Raw genomic sequence first — 27,408 nt, 5'->3', positions numbered from 1 at the left:
CTGTGTGTGTGGCTTTGTGTGTCTGAATACATTTGTTTGCTTATCTGTCTGCAAGCTGTGGTGTAGCCCATTCCCATCAGTGAGAGCGTGTCAGTTTTAGAAGGAAGTGCATACATGTGTGTTTAATTGAACAGAAAGCCTTCACTTGACAGCGATGGCATCCCAAATCTCCAGGATATTTTTATTGCTCCTTGTAATGACAGTTAGTTTTGTGGTTTTCATTCTATCCCAGGAATCTTTATCAAAAAGGTAATTTTTTTTTCATATCTATCTATGTATATCTATGTATTAATTTGCTAATTCTGAACTTTTTTGCTCCCTTTTGTCCTGTTGCTGTTGTTGCAGTTGGACAATTTTCTCAGGAAAACATGAACTCGGATGGGAAAACTTTTCATTTAATATTAACCTCTGGGGACAGAAAGAAAAAACAGCTGTGGCTGAGACTCCAATGCCTCTCCTCTACAGAGGAAATTTCACAAAGGCTCCTCAGTGGGATTTTGATGATGTCTATAACCAGGATGCCCCACCTAGACCAACAGTAAGCATGCTAAGACACAATATGACAGAAACAGGACAAATGTAGTAATTAATTTGATGGCTGTGGGCAGGCAACGCTTGTGCTCAGCCATGCAGTCAGTCTGCTTTCACTTAATGGTTTCACTCCTTTAATTAAAATACATAATTCTTAATTATTCATCAAATTTCTGTAACTGTTGTGTTTGTTGTTTCCTCGGGGTATAAAGCTTTCACAAAATCATTTTAACTAATTTCACGATTTAATATTTCTGTTATTATCAGACATGTGCCCAATCACTGCGAAACTCTAAGGATGAGAACTTCAAGAAGGCTTTTCTTCCCAACATACGTTTGTTTCTGCACAAGGACAACATTAACATGAGCGAGTGGAATCGCCTTTCACATTTTAACAGTCCTTTTGGGTTTATGGAGTACAAATATGATGGTAGGTGTTTGTGAAACTGATGCCAGATTAAATATCAGTATATATGTGAGCTTGATCAGCAACTAAGTAATAGATTTTTTGTTATTTAATTTCTCCTTCCAGTTTCTGACTCCTGATATTATAATAAAGACAGACACTGTTGGTGTTAAAAAATATATATTATGGCACCTTTAAGCAGTGTTTTTTGTGTCATCTACAGTTTTCTGTAGTAAAAAGTTCCTGGTGAATCAGGTCACCAAGGATTAATTAAATGATGAGTTAAAGAAAGTGAAGTTTGAACTTGTATTAAGACACATGAAATTATTCATACAACACTAAATTAAGATACACTCCAAGCCAGTGTTGGTCAAGTTACTTGAAAAAAGTAATCAGTAACTAATTACAGATTACACTCCCCCAAAAAGTAATCCCATTACTTTACTGATTACTTATTTTCAAAAGTAATTAGTTACTTAGTTACTTTTTAAAAGCACGATTTACAACCTGAATAGGTGATAAAGCGATAGATCTTTCAGCCCGATTCTACTTTTTCTGCATAATCCATCATATAAAATGTAATCAAATGGAAAAGTCTCTTTTTAAAACTTGTTTTATTAGTTTTAATCTTTTAACTTTATGCATCAAGCAAAAATTTAATTATATGCAACATTCTCTGACTGGAAGAAATTTGTTTAACATTTAAACCTATTTTCTGCAACACTCCATCTTGATTTCCAGGTTAAGTACTTATGCTGTGAGAGGAATTATATTGAACTGGTTAAGTTCCTTAGATAATACTTTTCAATTTGTGCAGTATTTAGGTAACTCATCTGAAAGAATGAAAATAGAATGTGGGGTCCTTCAAGGTTCTGTTTTGGGAACAAAACTTTTTTATATATAAACGACATTTGCAGATGACACAATTTTTTATTGTTCTAGAGAAAAGTTGAAAGAATTGGCTAAAATTATGGTTATTGAAAAGTAAAAACTAAAAAAATGGTTTGATGTAAATAAGTTATCATTGAATTTGGCAAAGACAAAGTTTATGATGTTTGGAAATCATGTAAAGGAGGAAGAGGTAGTATCATCTATAGATGGAGTATTGATCGAAAGAGTTACAGAATTCCATTTTCTGGGTGTAATAGTGGATGACAAGTTAACATGAAAATCTCATATTGAACATGTTTAAAAAAAGATGGCCAAAAGTATATATATACTGGGTAATGCGATATATATATTAGATTACAAGGCAATGCAAATATTAGATTTTTCATTATTTTTACCCTGAGTTATTGTGTCGAAGAATGGGGGAATACATATGCGAATAATATAAAACCATTATACTTATTACAGAAGAGAGTGCTATGAATTATGCATGATGTTAAATGTATGTCTGTACTCATGTCTTTCTTTTCGTTTGCAGAAGTGATGGCTTCAGTGAAGCTGATTCCAAAGCCAAAAGAGCCACTGCTCCTCCCAAAACCAGGTGCCGATGGCTGTATTCACTGTGCTGTGGTGGGTACTGCAGGAATTTTGAACGGCTCAAAAGTGGGTGCAGAGATCGATGCACATGATTACGTTTTTCGGTACGTAAGAGGTACAAAACAAACCTGTTGTTAATGTTCTTTAAACTGAAGGGAATTATAAGGGTCAAATGTCTCAAAATCACATTGCAGCTGGTGCAGCGCACAGCAATCACTTAGATTTGATGTAATCTCTAGGGACACACAACATTCAAAAATCCAGAAATATATACCTAGTATATATCAAGTGTGTATTTCTATAATATGTGTTGTCAAAGGAGCTTGCAAAGAAAAGCGTCTGGACTTCTTTAAGTTGCTTGAAGACGTTTCACCTCTCATCCGAGAAGCTTCTTCAGTTCTAAGGTCAAATGGTGGAGAGTCCCAGATATAAACCTAGTGGGAGTTTCCCCCCACAGAGGGACAAAAGGACCCCCTGATGATCCTCTAATCGCCTGAGCCAAGGTGTGAAACTGGGCGTGGGTCCAAATCAGCCAGAGTTTCGGGTGTGTTCATTATGAAACCTGGCCCCACCTTATCATGCGAATTCCTGAGGTCAGATGGCCCAGGATGTGAGTGGGCGTTAAGGCGTCTGGGAAGGGATCTCAAAACTGGATTATAGATGGCAGAGAGTTGGTGTCGTAAACCCCCGCCTCTGTTCAAAGATGGTCGCTCACAGTGGACATAGATGGCTTCTTTCACTCCTCTTTCAAACCATCTGTCCTCTCTGTCCAAAATGTGAACATTGGCATCCTCGAAAGAGTGTCCTTTATCCTTAAGATGCAGATGGACTGCTGAGTCTTGTCCTGTGGAGGTGGCTCTTCTGTGTTGTGCCATGCGCTTGTGAAGTGGCTGTTTGGTCTCTCCAATGTAGAGGTCTGAGCATTCCTCGCTGCACTGTACAGCATACACCACATTGTTAAGTTTGTGTCTTGGCGTTTTGTCTTTCGGGTGAACCAGTTTTTGTCTGAGTGTGTTGCTGGGTCTGAAATGCACCGGGATGTCATGCTTGGAGAAAACTCTCCTGAGTTTCTCTGATACACCGGCTACATGGGGGATGACAATGTTGTTGCGTCTGTCCTTCTTATCCTCCCTCGCTGGTGTCTGGTCTTCTTTTCTGTGCCTCTTTGCTGACTTTAAGAACGCCCATTTAGGATAGCCGCACGTTTTGAGTGCTTCCTTTACATGTGTGTGTTCCTTCTTTTTTCCTTCAGGCTTAGAGGGAACATGTTCTGCCCGGTGGTGTAGGGTCCTAATTACTCCAAGTTTGTGTTCCAAAGGGTGATGGGAGTCAAAGAGGAGGTACTGGTCCGTGTGTGTGGGCTTCCGGTAAACTTCGATGTTGAGTTTGCCGTTCTCTTCAATGTGCACGGCGCAGTCCAGGAACGGCAAACAGTGGTCCTTTGTGTCTTCCCTGGTGAACTTGATGTTTTTATCCACAGCGTTAATGTGCGTAGTGAAGGATTCCACTTCTTGTGTCTTGATTTTGACCCAGGTGTCGTCCACATATCTGTACCAGTGGCTGGGTACTCTTCCTTTGAAAGAGCCAAGAGCCTTCCTTTCCACTTCCTCCATGTAAAGGTTGGCTACAATAGGTGACACGGGGGAGCCCATGGCACAGCCATGTTTTTGTCTGTAGAAGCCTTCGTTGTACTTGAAATATGTAGTGGTGAGGCAGAGGTCTAACAGTGTGCAGATCTGATCGGGTGTGAAGTTGGTCCTGTCCTCCAAGGAGCTGTCTTCTTGTAGTCGTTTTCTGACAGTCTCCACGGCCTCAGTGGTGGGTATGCAAGTGAAAAGAGAGACTACATCAAAGGACACCATGGTTTCATCTGGATCCAGGGTAAGTTTCTGGACCTTGTCGGTGAAGTCGGTGGAGTTCTTGATGTGGTGTGGGGTGTTCCCCACGAGAGGCGCAAGGATGGTAGCAAGGTGTTTAGCAATGTTGTAAGTGGCTGAGTTTATGCTACTGACTATGGGTCTGAGTGGAACAGCTTCCTTGTGGATCTTAGGTGAGGTGAGGACAGTAGTGATCTTTGAGCACAGGAAGCAGGTACACACACTAACGGAAAGGGAGGCTCAGAGCATCCATGTTGTACACTACTCTCCTCAGTGACAACAATACCTACGAAGCCCTGAAGCGAGACCCCACAAGCAGCTACAAAAAGAAAGTTATAGCTTGCCTTCAAGACTTTGAAAAGGACAAAATTATTGACCGCCTTACATATCACCGCCTTTACCCAGGGGATGCCATACCCTGCATCTATGGACTTCCTAAGATCCACAAGGAAGCTGTTCCACTCAGACCCATAGTCAGTAGCATAAACTCAGCCACTTACAACATTGCTAAACACCTTGCTACCATCCTTGCGCCTCTCGTGGGGAACACCCCACACCACATCAAGAACTCCACCGACTTCACCGACAAGGTCCAGAAACTTACCCTGGATCCAGATGAAACCATGGTGTCCTTTGATGTAGTCTCTCTTTTCACTTGCATACCCACCACTGAGGCCGTGGAGACTGTCAGAAAACGACTACAAGAAGACAGCTCCTTGGAGGACAGGACCAACTTCACACCCGATCAGATCTGCACACTGTTAGACCTCTGCCTCACCACTACATATTTCAAGTACAACGAAGGCTTCTACAGACAAAAACATGGCTGTGCCATGGGCTCCCCCGTGTCACCTATTGTAGCCAACCTTTACATGGAGGAAGTGGAAAGGAAGGCTCTTGGCTCTTTCAAAGGAAGAGTACCCAGCCACTGGTACAGATATGTGGACGACACCTGGGTCAAAATCAAGACACATATATATATATATATATATATATATATATAAAAACACCCAGCACGCCCCTGCGGGCGGTTTATCCTTCAAGCTCGGGTCCTCTACCAGAGGCCTGGGAGCTTGAGGGTCCTGCGCAGTATCTTAGCTGTTCCCAGGACTGCGCTCTTCTGGACAGAGATCTCCGATGTTATTCCCGGGATCTGCTGGAGCCACTCGCCTAGCTTGGGAGTCACCGCACCTAGTGCTCCGATTACCACGGGGACCACCGTTACCTTCACCCTCCACATCCTCTCGAGCTCTTCTCTGAGCCCTTGGTATTTCTCCAGCTTCTCGTGTTCCTTCTTCCTGATATTGCTGTCATTCGGAACCGCTACATCGATCACTACGGCCGCCTTCTTCTGTTTGTCTACCACCACTATGTCCGGTTGGTTAGCCACCACCATTTTGTCCGTCTGTATCTGGAAGTCCCACAGGATCTTAGCTCGGTCATTCTCCACCACCCTTGGGGGCATCTCCCATTTTGACCTCGGGACTTCCAGGTTATACTCGGCACAGATGTTCCTGTACACTATGCCGGCCACTTGGTTATGGCGTTCCATGTATGCCTTGCCTGCTAGCATCTTGCACCCTGCTGTTATGTGCTGGATTGTCTCTGGGGCATCTTTACACAGCCTGCACCTGGGGTCTTGCCTGGTGTGATAGACCCCAGCCTCTATGGATCTTGTGCTCAGAGCTTGTTCTTGTGCTGCCATGATTAGTGCCTCTGTGCTGTATATATATATATATATATATATGTGTGTGTATCAGAATGGGGTTTATTGCCAAATGTTGAGCAGGTTTACAACATTAGGAAATTGCTGCGGTGCTTCAGTGCAAACATAGTGTCATAAATAGCACTTAAATAGACATGGAAAAAAAAATAAAAGTAGGGATAAGAATTAAAAGTGCTACGTGGAAAGATATGTGCATGAGATATACATGAGATATATACATGAGAATAAGAATTAAGAGTGCTACGTTGAAAGATATATACATGAGTGCAGGTGGTGATCAGTGCCAAACATGGAATGATGCAGTGACACAGCGCAGGGTCATGTGTTAGTGGCGGGTACAGTCATATGGTTATTGTTCATGTGTCCAATGTATACGTATATATATATGTGTATACGTATATATATATATATATATATATATATATATATTAGGGGTGCAACGATATTCGTATCGATATTGAACCGTTCGATACAGTGCTTTCGGTTCGGTACGCATATGTATCGAACAATACAACATTTGTAATTTATTTTATCAACTTTCCTTCTGACGATGCTGTCTGTGTGGAGCGCTCAGTGAATCTGCGTTCGACTACTCCGCCTAGGCTGCACTGTCGAGCGCAGATCCACTGAGCGCTCCACACAGACAGCATAGTCAGAAGGAAGAGCGCAGGGCAAGCTAGCTCTCCTTGCAACATGGCAAATTGAACCTCCCCCACCCTCATTCAGATCTGGCGTTTGGAATTATTTTGGTTTTCATGTGACGTATGACCCTGAAGGTAAGCGCGTCATGGACTAAAGTAAAACAGTATGTTGGATGTGCCACACAATGCTCAATTACATGGGTGGGAGCTAGTGTGTTAGCGCAGTTAGCTCGTTAACGTGTTGGCCGTCTAGCCCCATGCACGGGGCTATCAGGGGTAGCTCGTTAACGGAGATTTGCCATGTTGTGGCGTTAAGGTCATTTTAACAAGGTTAACCTGAAAGCACTAGTGGGAACACAACGAATATGACTGCACATTTACGCCGACATCATCCTAGTGCAAAGACAAAAACAACAAGCATGCATGCTACAAACTTTACCCGAGTCATTTAGACAGCCGTTAGCACATGATTCTCCTTATGGGGACCTGATATGTTTAATATGCTGCTGAGAATATAGCCCAGAAGAAGCGGATAGTATAGCTTTTATTTTGGAAAGAGCCATTTCTCTGTAATAAACTCTCTTTTCCAAAGATGAGTGATTCCTCAATCAGATACAGGGCTCGCAAAATCGCTAGCCCGACGTCCTGGGGCTAGCGATTTTTCCAGTCGGGCTACAAAAATCTATCTCTGCCCTGCCCGTCCGACTATTGTAGGAAGGAAAAATATATGTCAATGCTTTTGCCTTCTTTCGGAAATGTAGCTGGGTAATTATGTCATTGGCATCGGTGAGCCACTGTCAATATGTGACATATTGAAATCGCGTTTGAATTTGCACTTGTCTTTTTGCTTTCACTTTGCAATCGCGTGAACTGTGTATAGAGAGCGACAGTACTGATTGGTGAGTGATGATAATTTGTGCACCAATTCCTCTGACATCGTCTTATCAATCGTTAGCTTACTATGCAAACATGACAAGTGAAATCTCCCGCAGCTTAAACATGTGAGAGGTTGATCGCGCAGAGAATCGCTGAGCTTATGTGAGTGCGTGTGTAAAAGCAGCAGGATATATATTTCAGTTCTGCTGAGCCAAATAAGACAGATCAGGGTGAAGAAGTGACAGCCAAAGAAAAGCTTACCGCAAAACGGAAAAGTTATGACAAATCAGACTATAAGGCAAAAAGAAAGTGCAGCTTTATGGTTTCATGGACAAAATAATTTCTGTGGCTGCGATATGATGAGCTAAATAACCAGGGCTGCACATAAGTGGTCCGCAGGTGCGCATTCGCTGTCAAAATAAAAAACACACACAAGGGTTAGGGTTAGGGTTAAATTTAAAAACTGTACTTTTGAGTTAAAATCTATATTTATAATTTTAATAAATGACCAATTAAAAAGGCATGAACATTTTATTTTGTATCGAAAAAATATCGAACCGTTACACCAAAGTATCGAACCGAACCGAACCGTGAATTTTGTGTATCGTTGCACCCCTGATATATATATATATATATATATATATATATATATATATATATATATATATATATATATATAAAAACACCCAGCACGCCCCTGCGGGCGGTTTATCCTTCAAGCTCGGGTCCTCTACCAGAGGCCTGGGAGCTTGAGGGTCCTGCGCAGTATCTTAGCTGTTCCCAGGACTGCGCTCTTCTGGACAGAGATCTCCGATGTTGTTCCCGGGATCTGCTGGAGCCACTCGCCTAGCTTGGGAGTCACCGCACCTAGTGCTCCGATTACCACGGGGACCACCGTTACCTTCACCCTCCACATCCTCTCGAGCTCTTCTCTGAGCCCTTGGTATTTCTCCAGCTTCTCGTGTTCCTTCTTCCTGATATTGCTGTCATTGGGAACCGCTACATCGATCACTACGGCCGTCTTCTTCTGTTTGTCTACCACCACTATGTCCGGTTGGTTAGCCACCACCATTTTGTCCGTCTGTATCTGGAAGTCCCACAGGATCTTAGCTCGGTCATTCTCCACCACCCTTGGGGGCATCTCCCATTTTGACCTCGGGACTTCTAGGTTATACTCGGCACAGATGTTCCTGTACACTATGCCGGCCACTTGGTTATGGCGTTCCATGTATGCCTTGCCTGCTAGCATCTTGCACCCTGCTGTTATGTGCTGGATAGTCTCTGGGGCATCTTTACACAGCCTGCACCTGGGGTCTTGCCTGGTGTGATAGACCCCAGCCTCTATGGATCTTGTACTCAGAGCTTGTTCTTGTGCTGCCATGATTAGTGCCTCTGTGCTGTCTTTCAGTCCAGCTTTGTCCAGCCACTGGTAGGATTTCTGGATATCAGCCACCTCCTCTATCTGCCGGTGGTACATACCGTGCAGGGGCCTGTCCTTCCATGATGGTTCCTCGTCTCCCTCCTCTTTCTTGGGTTTCTGCTGCCTGAGGTATTCACTGAGCACTCGGTCAGTTGGGGCCATCTTCCCAATGTATTCTTGGATGTTCCTTGTCTCATCCTGGACTGTGGTGCTGACACTCACCAGTCCCCGGCCCCCTTCCTTCCGCTTAGCGTACAGCCTCAGGGTGCTGGACTTGGGGTGAAACCCTCCATGCATGGTCAGGAGCTTTCTTGTCTTTATGTCAGTGGCTTCTATTTCCTCCTTTGGCCAGCTTATTACCCCAGCAGGGTACCTGATCACGGGCAGGGCATATGTGTTGATGGCCCGGATCTTGTTCTTACCATTCAGCTGACTCCTCAGGACTTGCCTGACCCTCTGCAGGTACTTGGTGGTTGCAGCCTTTCTAGCGGCCTCTTCATGGTTCCCATTTGCCTGCGGGATCCCCAGGTACTTGTAACTGTCCTCTATGTCTGCAATGTTGCCTTCTGGTAGTTCAATCCCCTCAGTTCTGACTACCTTCCCTCTCTTTGTTACCATCCGACTACACTTCTCCAGTCCGAACGACATTCCAATGTCATTGCTGTATAGCCTGGTAGTGTGGATCAGTGAATCGATGTCTCGTTCACTCTTGGCATACAGCTTGATGTCATCCATGTACAGGAGGTGGCTGACAACTGCTCCGTTCCGTAGTCGGTATCCGTAGCCAGTCTTGTTAATGATCTCACTGAGGGGGTTCAGGCCTATGCAGAACAGCAGTGGGGACAGAGCATCTCCTTGGTAGATCCCGCACTTGATGGTAACTTGTGCTATGGGCTTGGAGTTGGCCTCTAGTGTTGTACGCCACATCCCCATTGAGTTCCTGATGAAGGCTCTTAGGGTCCCATTGATCTTGTACAATTCTAGGCATTCCAGTATCCAGCTGTGGGGCATTGAGTCATAGGCCTTCTTGTAATCAATCCAGGCAGTGCACAGGTTGGTCAGTCTGGTCTTGCAGTCTCGGCTGATTGTTCTGTCTACCAGTAGCTGGTGTTTTGCACCTCTGGTATTCTTGCCAATTCCTTTCTGTGTCCCGCTCATGTATTGACCCATGTGCCTGTTCATCTTAGCCGATATGATGCCTGACAGGAGCTTCCATGTAGTACTGAGGCAGGTTATTGGTCGGTAGTTGGAGGGGACCGGTCCCTTCTTGGGGTCCTTGGGGATCAGGACCGTCCGGCCTTCAGTTAGCCATTCCGGGTGTCTTTCGTTAACTAGCAGCTGGTTCATTTGTGCTGCCAGACGCTCGTGGAGTGCAGTCAGCTTCTTCAGTAGGCGTGAACCATGTCGGGCCCTGGTGCTGTCCAACTCTTCATACTGGAAACCCTTTCTTGGATATCTGCCACTGTGATGGTTACTGGACCCTGTTCAGGGAGGTCGCTGTGGTCTGCCCTCAGATCCTCTAGCCACTGAGCATTGCCGTTATGGGTTGCATCCTTCTCCCATATGCTCTTCCAGTATTGCTCCGTCTCCAGCCTTGGTGGTGCTGTTCTCTCATTGTTCCCTTGCCACTGAGAGTACACCTTTGCTGGTTCTGTGGAGAACAGCTGGTTTATTCTCCTGCCTTCTATCTCTCTGGTGTACCTCCTCAAGCGGCTGGCCAAGGCTGTGAGTCTTTGCTTGGCAGTTTCCAAGGCCTCAGGTATGGACAACTTGCTGTATTTCTTAGGCACCTTATTTGTCGCACCTTTCTGCAACTCCGTTAGTTGGCTAACCTCCCTCCGTGCTACTTTGATCTTGCCCTCTAGCCTCCTTCTCCATGGAGGGTACTGCCCCTTGTTGCTGTTCAACTTGTAGCCAAGCATCTCACTGATCACTGCTGCCGTATTGTAGATCAGCTTGTTAGTGTCGGTAATCGTGGTTGTAGGTATTGCCCGTAGTGCTGCATTTACATCATCTAGCAGACCTTCTGAGGGTACTTCACGTAATCTTGGTAACCGGCTACGGGGGATCCAGGTTTCAAGCTTGGCCATGATCCTATTTTTCAGGTCAGTTCCTCTCGCACTCAACGATCCTTCTCCTATCGCACTTGGGGCTATGTACCCAATCTCGGGTGGGGGTGATGATATCTCCCCCCTGACCTGGCGTCCTGACTCCTCCTTGCCGTAGCATTTGTGTTGTACCTCGTCAATCTCTAGCTGTGAGAGCAGTCCCTTCTTTCGAATGTTGGAACACTGAGCTACTAGTTGTTTCGCCGTCATTGTGGATGTTGGGTATCGAAGAATCCATAGGTCCCTCATCCTATTCATGTAGCCCCTTCCGCCGGGGTTACTTGCGTAGTAGCATTCCAACAACGCCCTGTTTTCGTCCCTTGCCCACCGATGCCTTCTTGTTCCAGTAGCCCACTTTTCGTCAGGGTGCCCTGGTTCCTCAACACCTGACGCGGACCTTGTTGATCCGGGCGACGTCCGAGCCGGCATGCCTTCATATTTATCTGTCTCGCTCATGTCTGCGGTAGGCTTGCTTAGCATAGGGGGTCTAGCCTTAGGACCCTTACTGGATACAGACGCCCCAGGCAGGAATCGAACTTGCGATCCTCTGTTCCAAAGGCGTGTAGTTTAACCACTACGCTATCCAGACAAATGTATGTGTGTATATATATATATATATATATATATATATATATATATATATATATATATATATATATATATATATATATATATATATATATATATATATATATATATATATATATATATATATATATATATATATACACATTTGTCTGATGGCAGATACATTACCTTTGTGATTCTCGATGAAGCCCTTACTCCCCTAGACAAACACAACAGGTCCGGATGTTCTATTTGAACTTCAGTTCCATGTAACACCATTTCAAATAAAGTGGTGGACAAACTTCATGCACTGACTGACATGTGTTACTCACTGACCGCTCTCAAGCCGTCAGGCTGGGCAAACAAAGAGCTCCAGCGTAGAGTCAACATCCTCTTCTATATGCTCTGTACACACAACCATCAATTTTTTTATAACATGAGCACCACTGTTAAGTTTGCAGATCATACAGTTCATTGGATGCGTGACAGACAAAGATGATTCGTACAAGGAAGAGGTTCACACTTAACATTTGCAAATAATAACATAGTCCTCAACACCAGAATCAACCAGGATGTTGCCTAAATGATATTTAGGCAACATCCTGGTTGCTCTGACTTGCAAATTTAAATATCATGTATTAAAAATATAAATTTAACTTCGTACTCAAGAGAAAAGAAGAGAATTAATGGAGATTTAGACCACATAATGAAAACACCAAATGAGGAAATATCTTTAGGATGATTGATGGTCCATCCCTTGGACACAGTGTGGTGTTCCTGAACCAGCTTAACAATGGAATCACTACTTTATGCTCACCATTGTCATTCTAATGAACAGTGGTATTACTTTCAGTGTTACTTCCACTTGTTGTCCACCAACTGATCTTTTTCAACATGGCACTATTGTATGACTGTGTTGGTCTTTACCATCATTTCAATGAACTATTAGTACAGGAGTTCACAGATTCATCTCAGAAAGAGATGTTGCAACAGTTTTCTTTGTTTACTGTTTCAACTTCTTCTACTCTCATATTCATGCTGATGTGTAGGTCCCTTCCAAAATATTCATTTTATTTAAGGAACTGATTTCAAAATGACTAAACGCATTGAAGAAGAGATTTTAACTAATGATATTATAATGACACATCAAAAAATGAGTTTCTGTCACAAGTTTCCTTTCTTTAGATGGAAGTCTGTTGAAGACCAATAAAAAGGGTTAGAACTTGAATAAAATCACCATTGGGGTGAATTAATTTTTAATTTTTTGATGTAGCTGCGCCATTCCAGGGCTTGGTTTCAGCAAGATACCAGGTGGGAATCAAACTACACAAAGGTGTGTAGTCTTACCACTACACTATCCAGCTGCCATTTACACCTGGGTGTACATGTATATCTTGGTTGACTGCTGCTTCTAAACATATGCATTATTAGTACTGTATGCTGCTCAGTAACATTGAAAATGTATTATTTACTGTTACTGATGCTTATGTTGGTCATTGTGGTTTGCTTACAGTGTTGTCTTCTTTTTGCTTGTTTTTTTTGTATCAGCAGGAGATTATCGAATTCGGTTCTTTAGAATTCTTTTAATGACAGAGAAAGACCCCGGACTCAGTGTGATCAAGCTCAAAAAATAATCTTTATTGTACATTTCCGGAAACGGAGAGCTGTAGACACAAGGACGCACACACAGGTCTAAAAGCATTGCAAGCCAAAGGCGTATATATAGTTCTGCTATACGTCACACACAGTTTCGATCAAAACAACTCTGCTTAGTTTCACTTTCTGTCTGCACGCTTCTTGTTCTCTGTACAAAGCGTGCAGTTTCCTGTCAGTACTTTTGGCTCAGATTCTAGTCACAATGGCATTCTCCTACTCTGGCCTCTATAAAACAATATAAACAGAAAATAAGCACTAAGAATATATATTTATTTTGTAATATGATCAGGCAGTTTTACTGTGTCTTTTCTCTCTATCCCTCTTCTCCTCTATTTTTCTTCCCTTCACCTTCTGTTAACTCTCTTCTTTCTCTTTCCTGTCCCCCGGTCCTGTCCATTCTGATTGTAATAACTCAAAATGAAAAATATATATACAATTATATATATATATATACATATATATTAGGGGTGCAACGATATTCGTATCGATATTGAACCGTTCGATACAGTGCTTTCGGTTTGGTACGCATATGTATCGAACAATACAACATTTGTAATTTATTTTATCAACTTTCCTTCTGACGATGCTGTCTGTGTGGAGAGCTCAGTGAATCTGCGTTCGACTACTCCGCCTAGGCTGCACTGTCGAGCGCAGATCCACTGAGCGCTCCACACAGACAGCATCGTCAGAAGGAAGAGCGCAGGGCGAGCTAGCCAGACAGAAGTTAAGCTCTCCTTGCAACATGGCAAATTGAACCTCCCCCACCCTCATTCAGATCTGGCGTTTGGAATTATTTTGGTTTTCATGTGACGTATGACCCTGAAGGTAAGCGAGTCATGGACTAAAGTAAAACAGTATGTTGGATGTGCCACGCAATGCTCAATTACATGGGTGGGAGCTAGTGTGTTAGCGCAGTTAGCTCATTAATGTGTTGGCCATCTAGCCCCATGCACGGGGCTATCAGGGGTAGCTCGTTAACGGAGATTTGCCATGTTGTGGCGTTAAGGTCATTTTAACAAGGTTAACCTGAAAGCACTAGTGGGAACACAACGAATATGACTGCACATTTACGCCGACATCATCCTAGTGCAAAGACAAAAACAACAAGCATGCATGCTACAAACTTTACCCAATTCATTTAGACAGCCGTTAGCACATGATTCTCCTTATGGGGACCTGATATGTTTAATATGCTGCTGAGAATATAGCCCAGAAGAAGCGGATAGTATAGCTTTTATTTTGGAAAGAGCCATTTCTCTGTAATAAACTCTCTTTTCCAAAGATGAGTGATTCCTCAATCAGATACAGGGCTCGCAAAATCGCTAGCCCGACGTCCTGGGGCTAGCGATATTTCCAGTCGGGCTACCAAAATCTATCTCTGCCCTGCCTGTCCGGTGTTCCAGATCTACTGGCGTTTAGATCAACTGGCGTTGGTCGAACAGATGTGTGGCAGTCTTGCGTTTCAGGAGCTGCTACCGACAAACCAGCAAAAAAAACGCCAAATGTGTCACCTGTGACACTTGTGAGGTTGTCTCAAACACACTCCGTCAGTCTTGATGCTGTTGAACAACAAAATGTTTAAAAATGTGGCGAGTTTACCTGGTGATATCCTCATGCGCAACGCGATCGCGAAAACAGCAAACAAGTAATACCACGCCGATGTTGTTCACAGGACAGCAAGAGTAAACGATCGGGAGACTCTTGTCGTCGTCATCGTTCCCCTTGCACGGTTTGTTTCTCCGAATTCAGCGTTTTTGCTTCACAACTAAAGCGAGCAGTTTACTTTGTGTGCACTAACATGGACTTGAGTCAACCAGCGCCACCTCTGGCCAAGTGCCACAGCCTACAGCCAGATCAACCTGTGACACACATCTGCACCACGTTTGAATTCATGTCATGCACATTTGTACCTTTCAATTGTGTCTGTTTGTGCGTCATGCAAATAAACCTTTGAAATGAATGAAATGACACTAATATTTCACTATTGTTGTAACATCACATGTCGTTAGCGTAGTCTGTCTGTGTCTTCCCTCTGCAAACGAACATTTCAGAGTTGGTTGTTATATACAGTCTGTATAAGTGTGGTTAATCTAATGAACATTTGTAAGGAGATGGCAGTTACTGTGAATGTACAGCATTTACACAGTGATTAGTAATAAACAGTCAGACAATGACTCTGACAATCTCATTCAGTCTTGCAGACTGAATGCACCTTCTGTGGAAAGTGGTACCACACAGTGTGTGTGGACTTCCCCTGTGCAGAAGGCGACTACAAATGTTGTGCATGCTAAATAAACAGAAACAAATGATCCCTGTTGTCTTTGCTTACTGATTGTTTTCAGTGTTGACAATCCACATTGCTGGCATTGCATCTGTCAACATGTTTGTGGGTAGATTTGGATGTACCAGGGGTAAGTGCAGCCACTCAGCCTCTACTCACTGTGATCGTAGCAGCAGGTGTAGATGTGTCACAAGTTAATCTAGTAGTAGGCTATGGTAGTAGTGGACTGACCTCCATTTGAAACTGCTCCAGCTGCTGTGTGATAGTGGATCTGCTACAAATTGAAGATCATATGGAAGTTTTGGAAATTAACCCTTGTATTATGTTGAAAAACAAAAAAGTGACATTGATTTTGTTGCGGGTCATTTTGACCCGTACTGTGTAAATCCACTCAGAATTGTTCAAAAACTGCAATAAAACAATAGCAACTTTATTTTCCATTAGATAAACATGTAGAACACAGACATACAACAGTTAGACTTTCCATAACTAATTTAGAAACAATTTGGTTTTTCGTTCTTACAAACACATTTCTGTTGAAATTGCCCAACGTTCTCAGTTTTTCAATGCTCAACATTTTCTATTTTGTCCACATGATGGACAGAATGTAACTGTGTGCTTTCTGCAGATGTACTTCTTGCATTTCTCACAAAATGTGCTTGTTTTCAAACAGGAACCTTCCTAACTAAGATTTAAAACAAAAGATTTCTACGTCTTCTCCAGTCTCACAAACAGATGACAAACCAAGCGACACACCTGAGTCACTGACTTTCTTAAATCCACTCACTCTCACTGGCTCTGTTTATTACTAATCACTCTGTAACTGCTGTGAATTCAAAGTAACTGCCGTCTCCTTACAAATCTTCATTGGATTAACCACACTTATACAGACTGTATATAACTACCAACTCTCCAGCCATGTTGATGGATTGCCTATATTGGCTGGAAATATTCATTTCCAGAGAAAGGACACAGACAAACGATGCTTACAGGATGTGATGTGACAACACTAATGAAATATTGATGTGTCATATTTGTCCAAGGCGTATTTCATTGTTATGGAAAAAGAGAATATCAAAATCATGATGACCAATTGGAGTGGTGATTTCTATGACTTTGTGTATATAATTTGGGATTTTGAACAAATGTAGGCCAATAAGGAATATATGATATCATTTCATTCTTTTCAAAGGTTTATTTGCATGACGCACAAACAGACACAATTGAAAGGTACAAATGTGTTGTGCATGAAACAAATTCAAACGTGGTGCAGATGTGTGTCACAGGTTGATCTGGCTGTAGGCTGTGGCACTTGGCCAGGGGGGGCGCTGGTTGACTCGAGTCCATGTTAGTGCACACAAAGTAAACTGCTCGCTTTAGTTGTGAAGCAAAAACGCTGAATTTGGAGAAATAAACCGTGCAAGGGGAACGATGACGACGACTAGGGTCTCCCGATCGTTTACTCTTGCTATCCTGTGAACAACATCGGCGTGGTATTACTTGTTTGCTGTTTTCGCGATCGCGTTGCGCATGAGGATATCACCAGGTAAACTCGCCACATTTTTATACATTTTGTTGTTCAACAGCATCAAGACTGACGGAGTGTGTTTGAGACAACCTCACAAGTGTCACAGGTGACACATTTGGCGTTTTTTTTGCTGGTTTGTCGGTAGCAGCTCCTGAAACGCAAGAATGCCACACATCTGTTCGACCAACGCCAGTTGATCTAAACGCCAGTAGATCTGGAACACCGGCTATTGTAGGAAGGAAAAATATATGTCAATGCTTTTGCATTCTTTCGGAAATGTAGCTGGGTAATTATGTCATTGGCATCGGTGAGCCACTGTCAATATGTGACATATTGAAAGCGCGTTTGAATTTGCGCTTGTTTTTTTGCTTTCACTTTGCAATCGTGTGAACTGTGTACAGAGAGCGACAGTACTGATTGGTGAGTGATGATAATTTGTGCACCAATTCCTCTGACATTGTCTTATTAATCGTTAGCTTACTACGCAAACATGACAAGTGAAATCTCCGGCAGCAAGCTTAAACATGTGAGAGGTTGATCGCGCAGAGAATGTGAGTGCGTGTGTAAAAGCAGCAGGATATATATTTTAGTTCTGCTGAGCCAAATAAGACAGGTCAGGGTGAAGAAGTGACAGCCAAAGAAAAGCTTACCACAAAACGGAAAAGTTATGACAAATCAGACTATAAGGCAAAAAGAAAGTGCAGCTTTATGGTTTCATGGACAAAATAATTTCTGTGGCTGCGATATGATGAGCTAAATAACCAGGGCTGCACATAAGTGGTCCGCAGGTGCGCATTCGCTGTCAAAATAAAAAACACGCACAAGTTTTAAATTTAAAAACTGTACTTTTTTACTGTACACACACACATATAAAAAAAAACAAACACCCAGCACGCCCCTGTGGGCGGTTTATCCTTCAAGCTCGGGTCCTCTACCAGAGGCCTGGGAGCTTGAGGGTCCTGCGCAGTATCTTAGCTGTTCCCAGGACTGCGCTCTTCTGGACAGAGATCTCCGATGTTGTTCCCGGGATCTGCTGGAGCCACTCGCCTAGCTTGGGAGTCACCGCACCTAGTGCTCCGATTACCACGGGGACCACCGTTACCTTCACCCTCCACATCCTCTCGAGCTCTTCTCTGAGCCCTTGGTATTTCTCCAGCTTCTCGTGTTCCTTCTTCCTGATATTGCTGTCATTCGGAACCGCTACATCGATCACTACCGCCGTCTTCTTCTGTTTGTCTACCACCACTATGTCCGGTTGGTTAGCCACCACCATTTTGTCCGTCTGTATCTGGAAGTCCCACAGGATCTTAGCTCGGTCATTCTCCACCACCCTTGGGGGCATCTCCCATTTTGACCTCGGGACTTCCAGGTTATACTCGGCACAGATGTTCCTGTACACTATGCCGGCCACTTGGTTATGGCGTTCCATGTATGCCTTGCCTGCTAGCATCTTGCACCCTGCTGTTATGTGCTGGATTGTCTCTGGGGCATCTTTACACAGCCTGCACCTGGGGTCTTGCCTGGTGTGATAGACCCCAGCCTCTATGGATCTTGTGCTCAGAGCTTGTTCTTGTGCTGCCATGATTAGTGCCTCTGTGCTGTCTTTCAGTCCAGCTTTGTCCAGCCACTGGTAGGATTTCTGGATATCAGCCACCTCCTCTATCTGCCGGTGGTACATACCGTGCAGGGGCCTGTCCTTCCATGATGGTTCCTCGTCTCCCTCCTCTTTCTTGGGTTTCTGCTGCCTGAGGTATTCACTGAGCACTCGGTCAGTTGGGGCCATCTTCCCAATGTATTCTTGGATGTTCGTTGTCTCATCCTGGACTGTGGTGCTGACACTCACCAGTCCCCGGCCCCCTTCCTTCCGCTTAGCGTACAGCCTCAGGGTGCTGGACTTGGGGTGAAACCCTCCATGCATGGTAAGGAGCTTTCTTGTCTTTATGTCAGTGGCTTCTATCTCCTCCTTTGGCCAGCCTATTACCCCAGCAGGGTACCTGATCACGGGCAGGGCGTACGTGTTGATGGCCCGGATCTTGTTCTTACCATTCAGCTGACTCCTCAGGACTTGCCTGACCCTCTGCAGGTACTTGGTGGTTGCAGCCTTTCTAGCGGCCTCTTCATGGTTCCCATTCGCCTGTGGGATCCCCAAGTACTTGTAACTGTCCTCTATGTCTGCAATGTTGCCTTCTGGTAGTTCAATCCCCTCAGTTCTGACTACCTTCCCTCTCTTTGTTACCATCCGACTACACTTCTCCAGTCCGAACGACATTCCAATGTCATTGCTGTATAGCCTGGTAGTGTGGATCAGTGAATCGATGTCTCGTTCACTCTTGGCATACAGCTTGATGTCATCCATGTACAGGAGGTGGCTGACAACTGCTCCGTTCCGTAGTCGGTATCCGTAGCCAGTCTTGTTAATGATCTCACTGAGGGGGTTCAGGCCTATGCAGAACAGCAGTGGGGACAGAGCATCTCCTTGGTAGATCCCGCACTTGATGGTGACTTGTGCTATGGGCTTGGAGTTGGCCTCTAGTGTTGTACGCCACATCCCCATTGAGTTCCTGATGAAGGCTCTTAGGGTCCCATTGATCTTGTACAATTCTAGGTATTCCAGTATCCAGCTGTGGGGCATTGAGTCATAGGCCTTCTTGTAATCAATCCAGGCAGTGCACAGGTTGGTCAGTCTGGTCTTGCAGTCTCGGCTGATTGTTCTGTCTACCAGTAGCTGGTGTTTTGCGCCTCTGGTATTCTTGCCAATTCCTTTCTGTGTCCCGCTCATGTATTGACCCATGTGCCTGTTCATCTTAGCCGATATGATGCCTGACAGGAGCTTCCATGTAGTACTGAGGCAGGTTATTGGTCGGTAGTTGGAGGGGACCGGTCCCTTCTTGGGGTCCTTGGGGATCAGGACCGTCCGGCCTTCAGTTAGCCATTCCGGGTGTCTCTCGTTAACTAGCAGCTGGTTCATTTGTGCTGCTAGACGCTCGTGGAGTGCAGTCAGCTTCTTCAGCCAGTAGGCGTGAACCATGTCGGGCCCTGGTGCTGTCCAACTCTTCATACTGGAGACCCTTTCTTGGATATCTGCCACTGTAATGGTTACTGGACCCTGTTCAGGGAGGTCGCTGTGGTCTGCCCTCAGATCCTCTAGCCACTGAGCATTGCCGTTATGGGTTGCATCCTTCTCCCATATGCTCTTCCAGTATTGCTCCGTCTCCAGCCTTGGTGGTGCTGTTCTCTTATTGTTCCCTTGCCACACCTTTGCTGGTTCTGTGGAGAACAGCTGGTTTATTCTCCTGCCTTCTATCTCTCTGGTGTACCTCCTCAAGCGGCTGGCCAAGGCTGTGAGTCTTTGCTTGGCAGTTTCCAAGGCCTCAGGTATGGACAGCTTGCTGTATTTCTTAGGCACCTTATTTGTCGCACCTTTCTGCAACTCCGTTAGTTGGCTAACCTCCCTCCGTGCTACTTTGATCTTGCCCTCTAGCCTCCTTCTCCATGGAGGGTACTGCCCCTTGTTGCTGTTCAACTTGTAGCCAAGCATCTCACTGATCACTGCTGCCGTATTGTAGATCAGCTTGTTAGTGTCGGTAATCGTGGTTGTAGGTATTGTCCGTAGTGCTGCATTAACATCATCTAGCAGACCTTCTGAGGGTACTTCACGTAATCTTGGTAACCGGCTACGGGGGATCCAGGTTTCAAGCTTGGCCATGATCCTCTTTCGAATGTTGGAACACTGAGCTACTAGTTGTTTCGCCGTCATTGTGGATGTTGGGTATTGAAGAATCCATAGGTCCCTCATCCTATTCATGTAGCCCCTTCCGCCGGGGTTACTTGCGTAGTAGCATTCCAACAACGCCCTGTTTTCGTCTCTTGCCATACATACATACATACATACATACATACATACACACACACACACACCTCCAGGTTCCAACCTGCACAAACATTTGCATCCCTACTCAAAAGTTGAAATGTCTAGCTATTAAATTTAAATATTGAGATAACAACCAATATTTTTAACATACTTAGACTTTTGAGTTATCTATTTCTTTTAATTTCCAAAAAAAGAAATCTCTTGTACCTTATGGGAATGCATTTAGGAAATCCTTGCACAAAGGCTGCTATATAACAGACACTAACGAAAAGCATAATAAGATGAAAGGTATATCACACTACCTTCAATTTGAATGCTGTTGCTTGAACTACTGACTGATTTTGAACATTACAATTAAATCAACGTAAACTGAACCAAAGATCAACTTTCTGAATTGTGTCTGTTTGGCAGGATGAACGGTGCCGTTATCAAAGGTTATGAGGAAGATGTAGGAAATAGAACATCAGTGTACGTTCACACAGAGCACTCCATCACCGCATCACCTTATTTTTTTGGGAAGTATGGATACAAGTCTGCCCCTCATGATGAGGTAGTAAAACTTACAAGACAACAGTGTGATATTGTTTATACTCTCCACAGACTAAAGATTATTTTGCTCCATAATTTTTCTCTTGGCAGGGAATAAAATATGTGCTGATTCCTGAGGCAATGAGAGATTTCCGATGGCTTGAGGGTCTTTTCAAAGGACATGAGGGCTATAGTGGCCCACACCACAAGAAATGGTGATTATCAAATTAAGTAGTTATGTAGTAATTTTTTTTTCTCCTGCTTTGACAAATCTCAATTTTTCCAATTAGTTTATAGTGTCATTAGACAATCTTTTAAGAGCAGCCTCACAGCTCAGAGGTGTGAGTGGAGAAGAACTAGAGACAATTTACCAGCTGGGATTTTGTCTAACTGGTAAAAATCCATGGCCTTCCTCGTGGCTCCTACATGTCACTGCTGAGTGCACCCACACGTGAGGTGTTCACAGGTGCCTCATTATTAGCAGATGTACTCTACAAATGCACTCTGAAAAATGCTAAAGCAACTTGAGTTGATATCTACTTTTTCTTTTAGGTTTTAATGGACAATTGTATTGCCTTTTATTTAAAAAAACAACTAAAATTAATAATATAAATTATCCCTCCTCTCCCTTGTGTTTTCACCTCACCAGGCCAGGGACCTACTATTCAGGGCAGTACAATGAGAGCCGATTCTACGTTCTACACCAGGACTTCCTCCGATACGTGAAGAACAGGTCAGACTCCTATGAGCATACTGTGATTACATATGAGCAGATGTTGGTAATAATATAATATAATATAATATAATATAATATAATATAATATAATATAATAAGGTTGCAGAAAAGCTGGTTCCATACCTGGACAAATTACTGGTGCATCCCAGGGCTAACATAGAAACAGGCAACAGTTCACATTGTTTCATCATCTAATAATTGTTTTTCTTTCCTGAACAAGTTTGCTCTTAAAGTTAACTCCATTCTGGGAGAGTGACTCTTCTGAGCTTCTGCTCAGCTCTGTTGAGAATCATTAAAGTGATGGTTGGGACTTCCAGTCAATCAATTGAAATACATTGTGGATTTCAAAATCTTATTTGGTTTTCATATGTACCTATTTTCAGTGATATCAACTTTAATAGCAGGAAATTAACTAGGCATAATTCTTTTTTATGTGTGTTTTTATTGTTCTGGGTCTTTTGACCGAGCATTTTGAGTTAATGGGGCTTCTTTGTGCTAATTTTGTAGGTTTCTATTATTTAGTATTGAGTTTAGTCCCGGTTTTGCTTCCATGTTTAGTTTTATTTCTGATTCCATGTTTTCTTGTCGATGTGCCTCGTCTCCTTTTTCTGTTTACATGTTTCCCTCCTTGTTTTTTATTCCATCTCTTCCCTCTCTGTCATGTGCTTTCCTATACATTTTCCCCAGCCCATCTCGCCTCTCTCTCCCCCTCCATGTCTCATCTTTCTTAATTATTCTGTATTACCCTCTTTGTGTCTCCTCTGTTTGTCTCCCCAGTCTTTCTTGTTCCCCTTTGGGTTCCTTCCTCCCGGCCTCATGTCAGGCCGTGTGTTCTTGCCTGCGTCTTGTGTTTAGTGTGTTTTGTTTTGCTTCCTCCTGTCTCGATTAACTCCTCCCAACTGTGTTCCCCGTGTATTTCCACTTCCCTCGTCACCATCATGTGTATTTATTGTGCAAGTTTTCCTTCTTTCATTTTCAGATCATCTCTTAACCCTTCCAGTATTTTTATATTTTTTGTTTGTTTGTTTGTTTGTTTTTTAATCACAGGTTCCTAAAGTCACCTAATCTGAATAAAAGATTCTGGGCAATAGTCAGACCAACCAATGGAGCATTCACTCTCTTCCTGGCTTTGCATATTTGTGACACAGTGAGTTAATATTACCTTTACATTTCTGTGTAAGAGGTATTGGTTTCCACACCTATATACACAATACACAGACTAAAAGCCTCAAAGCAGCTCTTTAATGAAAATAAGCTATTTCACACATGTTTTCTGCAAAGTAGATGACATCTATATGTCACAGTCAAACCACAAAACGAACGAATCTTGAAAAAAAAGCAATCTTGAAATTACGTAAACATAAACCCAGATGAACAATGCCACCACATGACATATCAGACCAAGTAATCATTTATTCAACATGATTCGGTACCTTTTAGAATCGTCTTTACCAGCAATAACCAAAGTTTCTCACATTGTTGTTCAGGAATTTTTTTCCCACTCATCTTTGCAATGTTGCTTCAGTTCATTAAAGTTTGAAGCATTTCTTTACGTTGACTGGGCCATTGCAACACCTTGATTTTTCAGTCATTCTCCTATACATTCGTTGCACTGAGAATATCGGTTTTAAACTAAAAACGTGCAGGAGTTTTTTTTTTATATTATTTTTTTGTACTCAACTAAATGATTGTGCCCAGGCACTGTGGCTGAAAGATACAGCTTAACTCATCTGTCCTAAAAGCTGATGTCCTGCTTGTTGGTATGAGGTGTTTATAATATGAAAAATAATGTGCTGTGTTTGTTTGTTTTCCTAAATGTGCCATTGTACATTATGGACAAAAATCTCCACTCTGTCTTGTCTGCCCAAATTGAACAGAGTTTCTGAAGTCTTTCTGGGTCATTCACATGCAATTTGTAAATTAAAATGTGCTGCTATGTTCTTTTTATAGAGAAGAAGCAACCATCAATCTTCTGGAATTGTGCTGTCAGGCACTTTCATTAATTATTATTTCATTAATTATTTAATTAGCACGGTGGCACGGTGGTTAGCACTGTTGCCGCACAGCAAGAAGGTCCTGAGTTCAATTCCACCATCAGGCTGGGGTCTTTCTGTGTGGAGTTTGCATGTTCTCCCCGTGTTTGTGTGTGTTCCCTCCGGGTACTCCGGCTTCCTCCCACTGTCCAAAGACATGCAGCTTCAAATCAAATCAAATCACTTTTATTGTCACATCGTAGCAATAGGTTAATTGGATAATACAAATTGCCACTAGGTGTGAATGTGAATGTGAGTGTGAATGGTTGTCTGTCCTTGTGTGTTAGCCCTGCGACAGACTGGCGACCTGTCCAGGGTGTACCCCGCCTCTCACCCTATGACAGCTGGGATAGGCTCCCGTGACCCTGAAAAGGATAAGCGAATGGAATATTTAATTAATTATTAGAGATGGACCGATCCGATATTACGTATCGGTATCGGTCCGATACTGACCTAAATTACTGGATCGGATATCGGAGAAAAATAAAAAATGTAATCCGATCCATTAAATATCACGAAAGCACCTCACAAAACTTGCAACACGCCGTAACTCACCTCAGAACGTTAGCACGTCGGAGCAGTATGCATCACGTGATAGAGGGCTGTGGCATGCGGGACCTGTCGTGGTCTGGATAGCATGTGGAGCTTCGCTAGCAACCCGGCATTTCATCTCCGACAAAGTTATCCCGAGAGAAGTAAAGCAAGTGTGTAAGTCCATCTCTGAATGTTTGTAAAGCATTCCTGCGTTAAGCTTAACAAGCGACTGCCTCTCCTGCTGCTACTTCAATCATGAAACTGCTTAACGATCAGCTGATCGGCTTTTCTGTCGCGAGTCCGTGTCTCTAGTTTGCTTTTGGCCCACTTTGCACCAGAAAGAGGAAACCAGCGGCTGAACAACAGCAGCACGTTTAAGCTTGATCAGCTGTTGTTAGAATTTATTTAATATTACTTTCTACTCCAGGATCTTTTTCTACGTAGCTGACGCTGGTAACTGTGCAGGGGTGGATCTAGCAAAGTTTAGCCAGGGGGGCCGATAGGGCATTAACAGGGAAAAGGGGGCACAAAGACATACTTTTCTTTCTTATTCTCATTTAAAATGTCGAGCTTTTAATAAATAATTATCTGACACCCAAAGTTTTAATTTGATGTAAAATGAATAGAAGTCAATTACTGTATATAGTAACTATTAAGTCTAATATATATACCCTAGTAAGCTATAGTACTTTTTCCTTTGGGAAGGTACCATCTGTGCAGTCTGCAATTTTGTTGAAGAAAGATGTTGAATCTATTTAATATTTCTTGAAAAATAATTGATTTCTGTGCATTTTTTTTCACACTGCATCAAATTAAGGTTGATTACGTCGATTAAGCATCATGAGGTGGAGCGTGAGGGGTGGTTCCCTATTTTTTATTTATTTATTTTTGTTGTTGCTGGGAGTTGGAACCCTATTAGTTAGGTTGCTTAATATTTATGCTAAGTACTCTTTAAAATACCAGAATAGGGAGGATGGTGTAGGTTTAAGTTTATTAGATTGATCAGTATTGCTGAACTATGAAATATATTTTTTTGCATACAGGTATAACAGAATAGCTTTAGTGTACTTGTTGTTTTAAACTTGAGTATGAACTTATACAAAATGCAGCAAGATATTTAAAAAACAGTTTTGTTGATTAAAAAACACTATATCGGATTCATATCGGTATCGGCAGATATCCAAATTTATGATATCGGTATCGGTATCGGACATAAAAAAGTGGTATCGTGCCATCTCTATTAATTATTATTATTATGACCTATTATTATTGTTGTTGTTGCTGTTGTTTTTCCTGATGGGAACTGTATTAAGGTATTCTGCAAACTATGTCTTGAAAAGTAAGGATTTTTTCTCTCTCTCTTTCTGTATCCTCAGGTGGATGCATATGGATTCATGACTGATGACTACATGAAATACTCCAACTACTATGCTCAGAAGTACATTAAAACAAAAGTACATTTCTATTCCAACCATGACTACATTTTGGAGAAGAATACATGGAAAGATCTTCACAACAGAAAAGTAATAAAGCTGTATCAAAGAACGGAGCCAGAATCAGGGACTGAAAAGCCAAAGTAACACTGAGTCCACCCATAAGGATAAAACCTACACTACTGAAGATATTCAAGAGCCATGTCAGGCAGCACAGTAGTGCAGTGGTCAGCACAGCAAGAAGTGTTCACATCCAACATATAACTGGAGGGTTTCTTTGTGTGCATGTTCTCTCTTTGTCTGTGTGGATTCTCTCTGTAGCATCAGCTTCCTTTGATGCTGCATGAAGACATGCACTTAGTTGGGTTAGGTTAACTGGTGAGAGTATTTTGGCCATAGGTGTGAACGTGAGTGTCATGGTTACCTGGTCTGTATACATTGTCCTTTCTTCTTTGCTGTGTTCACCTTTAAGCTGTGTGTTCCACCTTGGGGGTTTGCTGTATGATAGTTTTCATTTAGATAATTTGCACTTGGCTCATATTTTCTTATTTTTACAAGTTTTCAACAATAAAGCGGTTTTTGAGTTTTAAGTCCTGTTTTCCGAGTCCTGCTTTTGGGTGATGCTCTCCATGACACGCACTCCCCTTGACAAACTGATTTCTTTTAGCTGGAGGAAGTGTAAAGCTGCTTAAAGAACTAAAATTACTCCATTTATGAGTAATTATAAAGTATACCTGGAATTTTACAGTATTGGGAGTTTTTCAGTCAGAAGCCCCACAAGGTTTGTGAGTCATGTCTTAACATGTTTAAGAAAATATTAACTGTAGGCCCATAAATAACATAAATGACTTCAGTACAATACCTAATAGTTGCATTTGAAATTAAAATAACGAAATTGTTCAAATGTTTTTAGCTTTACTTACTCAATGTAATGTGTTTATTTTTAATTAAATATGCTTCTTAATAAAAAAAACACATCAACAATATGGAAAAACAGATGCAACAATACATTGTCTGATGTTTGACCCAGATCATTGTTTACTTACAACCTTAGAAAAACATATTAATGTAAAGCAGCTAAATCTGTTTGCTCACCTACTGAAGTTCCTTGAATACACGAGGTTTGATTATACACACAATCATTGTGAGATTATATAGTGTCAAGTTAGTG

The 27,408-nt window shown here is 42.7% G+C and overlaps 1 protein-coding gene across 2 annotated transcripts; it reads left to right on the top strand.

The window, feature by feature from the left end:
* Positions 1 to 35: 35 nt before the first annotated feature.
* LOC146568764 (alpha-N-acetylgalactosaminide alpha-2,6-sialyltransferase 1-like) lies at positions 36 to 26,807 on the top strand. Of its 2 annotated transcripts, XM_085285046.1 has the most exons (9): positions 36 to 249; positions 346 to 538; positions 799 to 961; positions 2,364 to 2,526; positions 21,385 to 21,523; positions 21,613 to 21,716; positions 22,151 to 22,234; positions 23,285 to 23,384; positions 26,181 to 26,807. In XM_085285046.1, the coding sequence occupies exons 1-9, from the start codon at positions 155 to 157 to the stop codon at positions 26,382 to 26,384; spliced, it is 1,245 nt and encodes a 414-aa protein (XP_085141172.1). In that variant the 5' UTR covers positions 36 to 154; the 3' UTR covers positions 26,385 to 26,807. The 2 variants fall into 2 exon arrangements, with proteins under 2 accessions (XP_085141172.1, XP_085141173.1); XM_085285047.1 differs by lacking the exons at positions 21,385 to 21,523; positions 21,613 to 21,716.
* The last annotated feature ends 601 nt before the right edge of the window (positions 26,808 to 27,408 follow it).

Source organism: Mchenga conophoros, linkage group LG8, assembly GCF_057382185.1.
Source record: "Mchenga conophoros isolate Kocher_MC1m ecotype Shallow Benthic linkage group LG8, M_conophoros_male_GT1.1, whole genome shotgun sequence".
Classification (NCBI taxonomy): domain Eukaryota; kingdom Metazoa; phylum Chordata; class Actinopteri; order Cichliformes; family Cichlidae; genus Mchenga; species Mchenga conophoros.
This window is presented reverse-complemented; position numbering and strand designations above follow the sequence as displayed.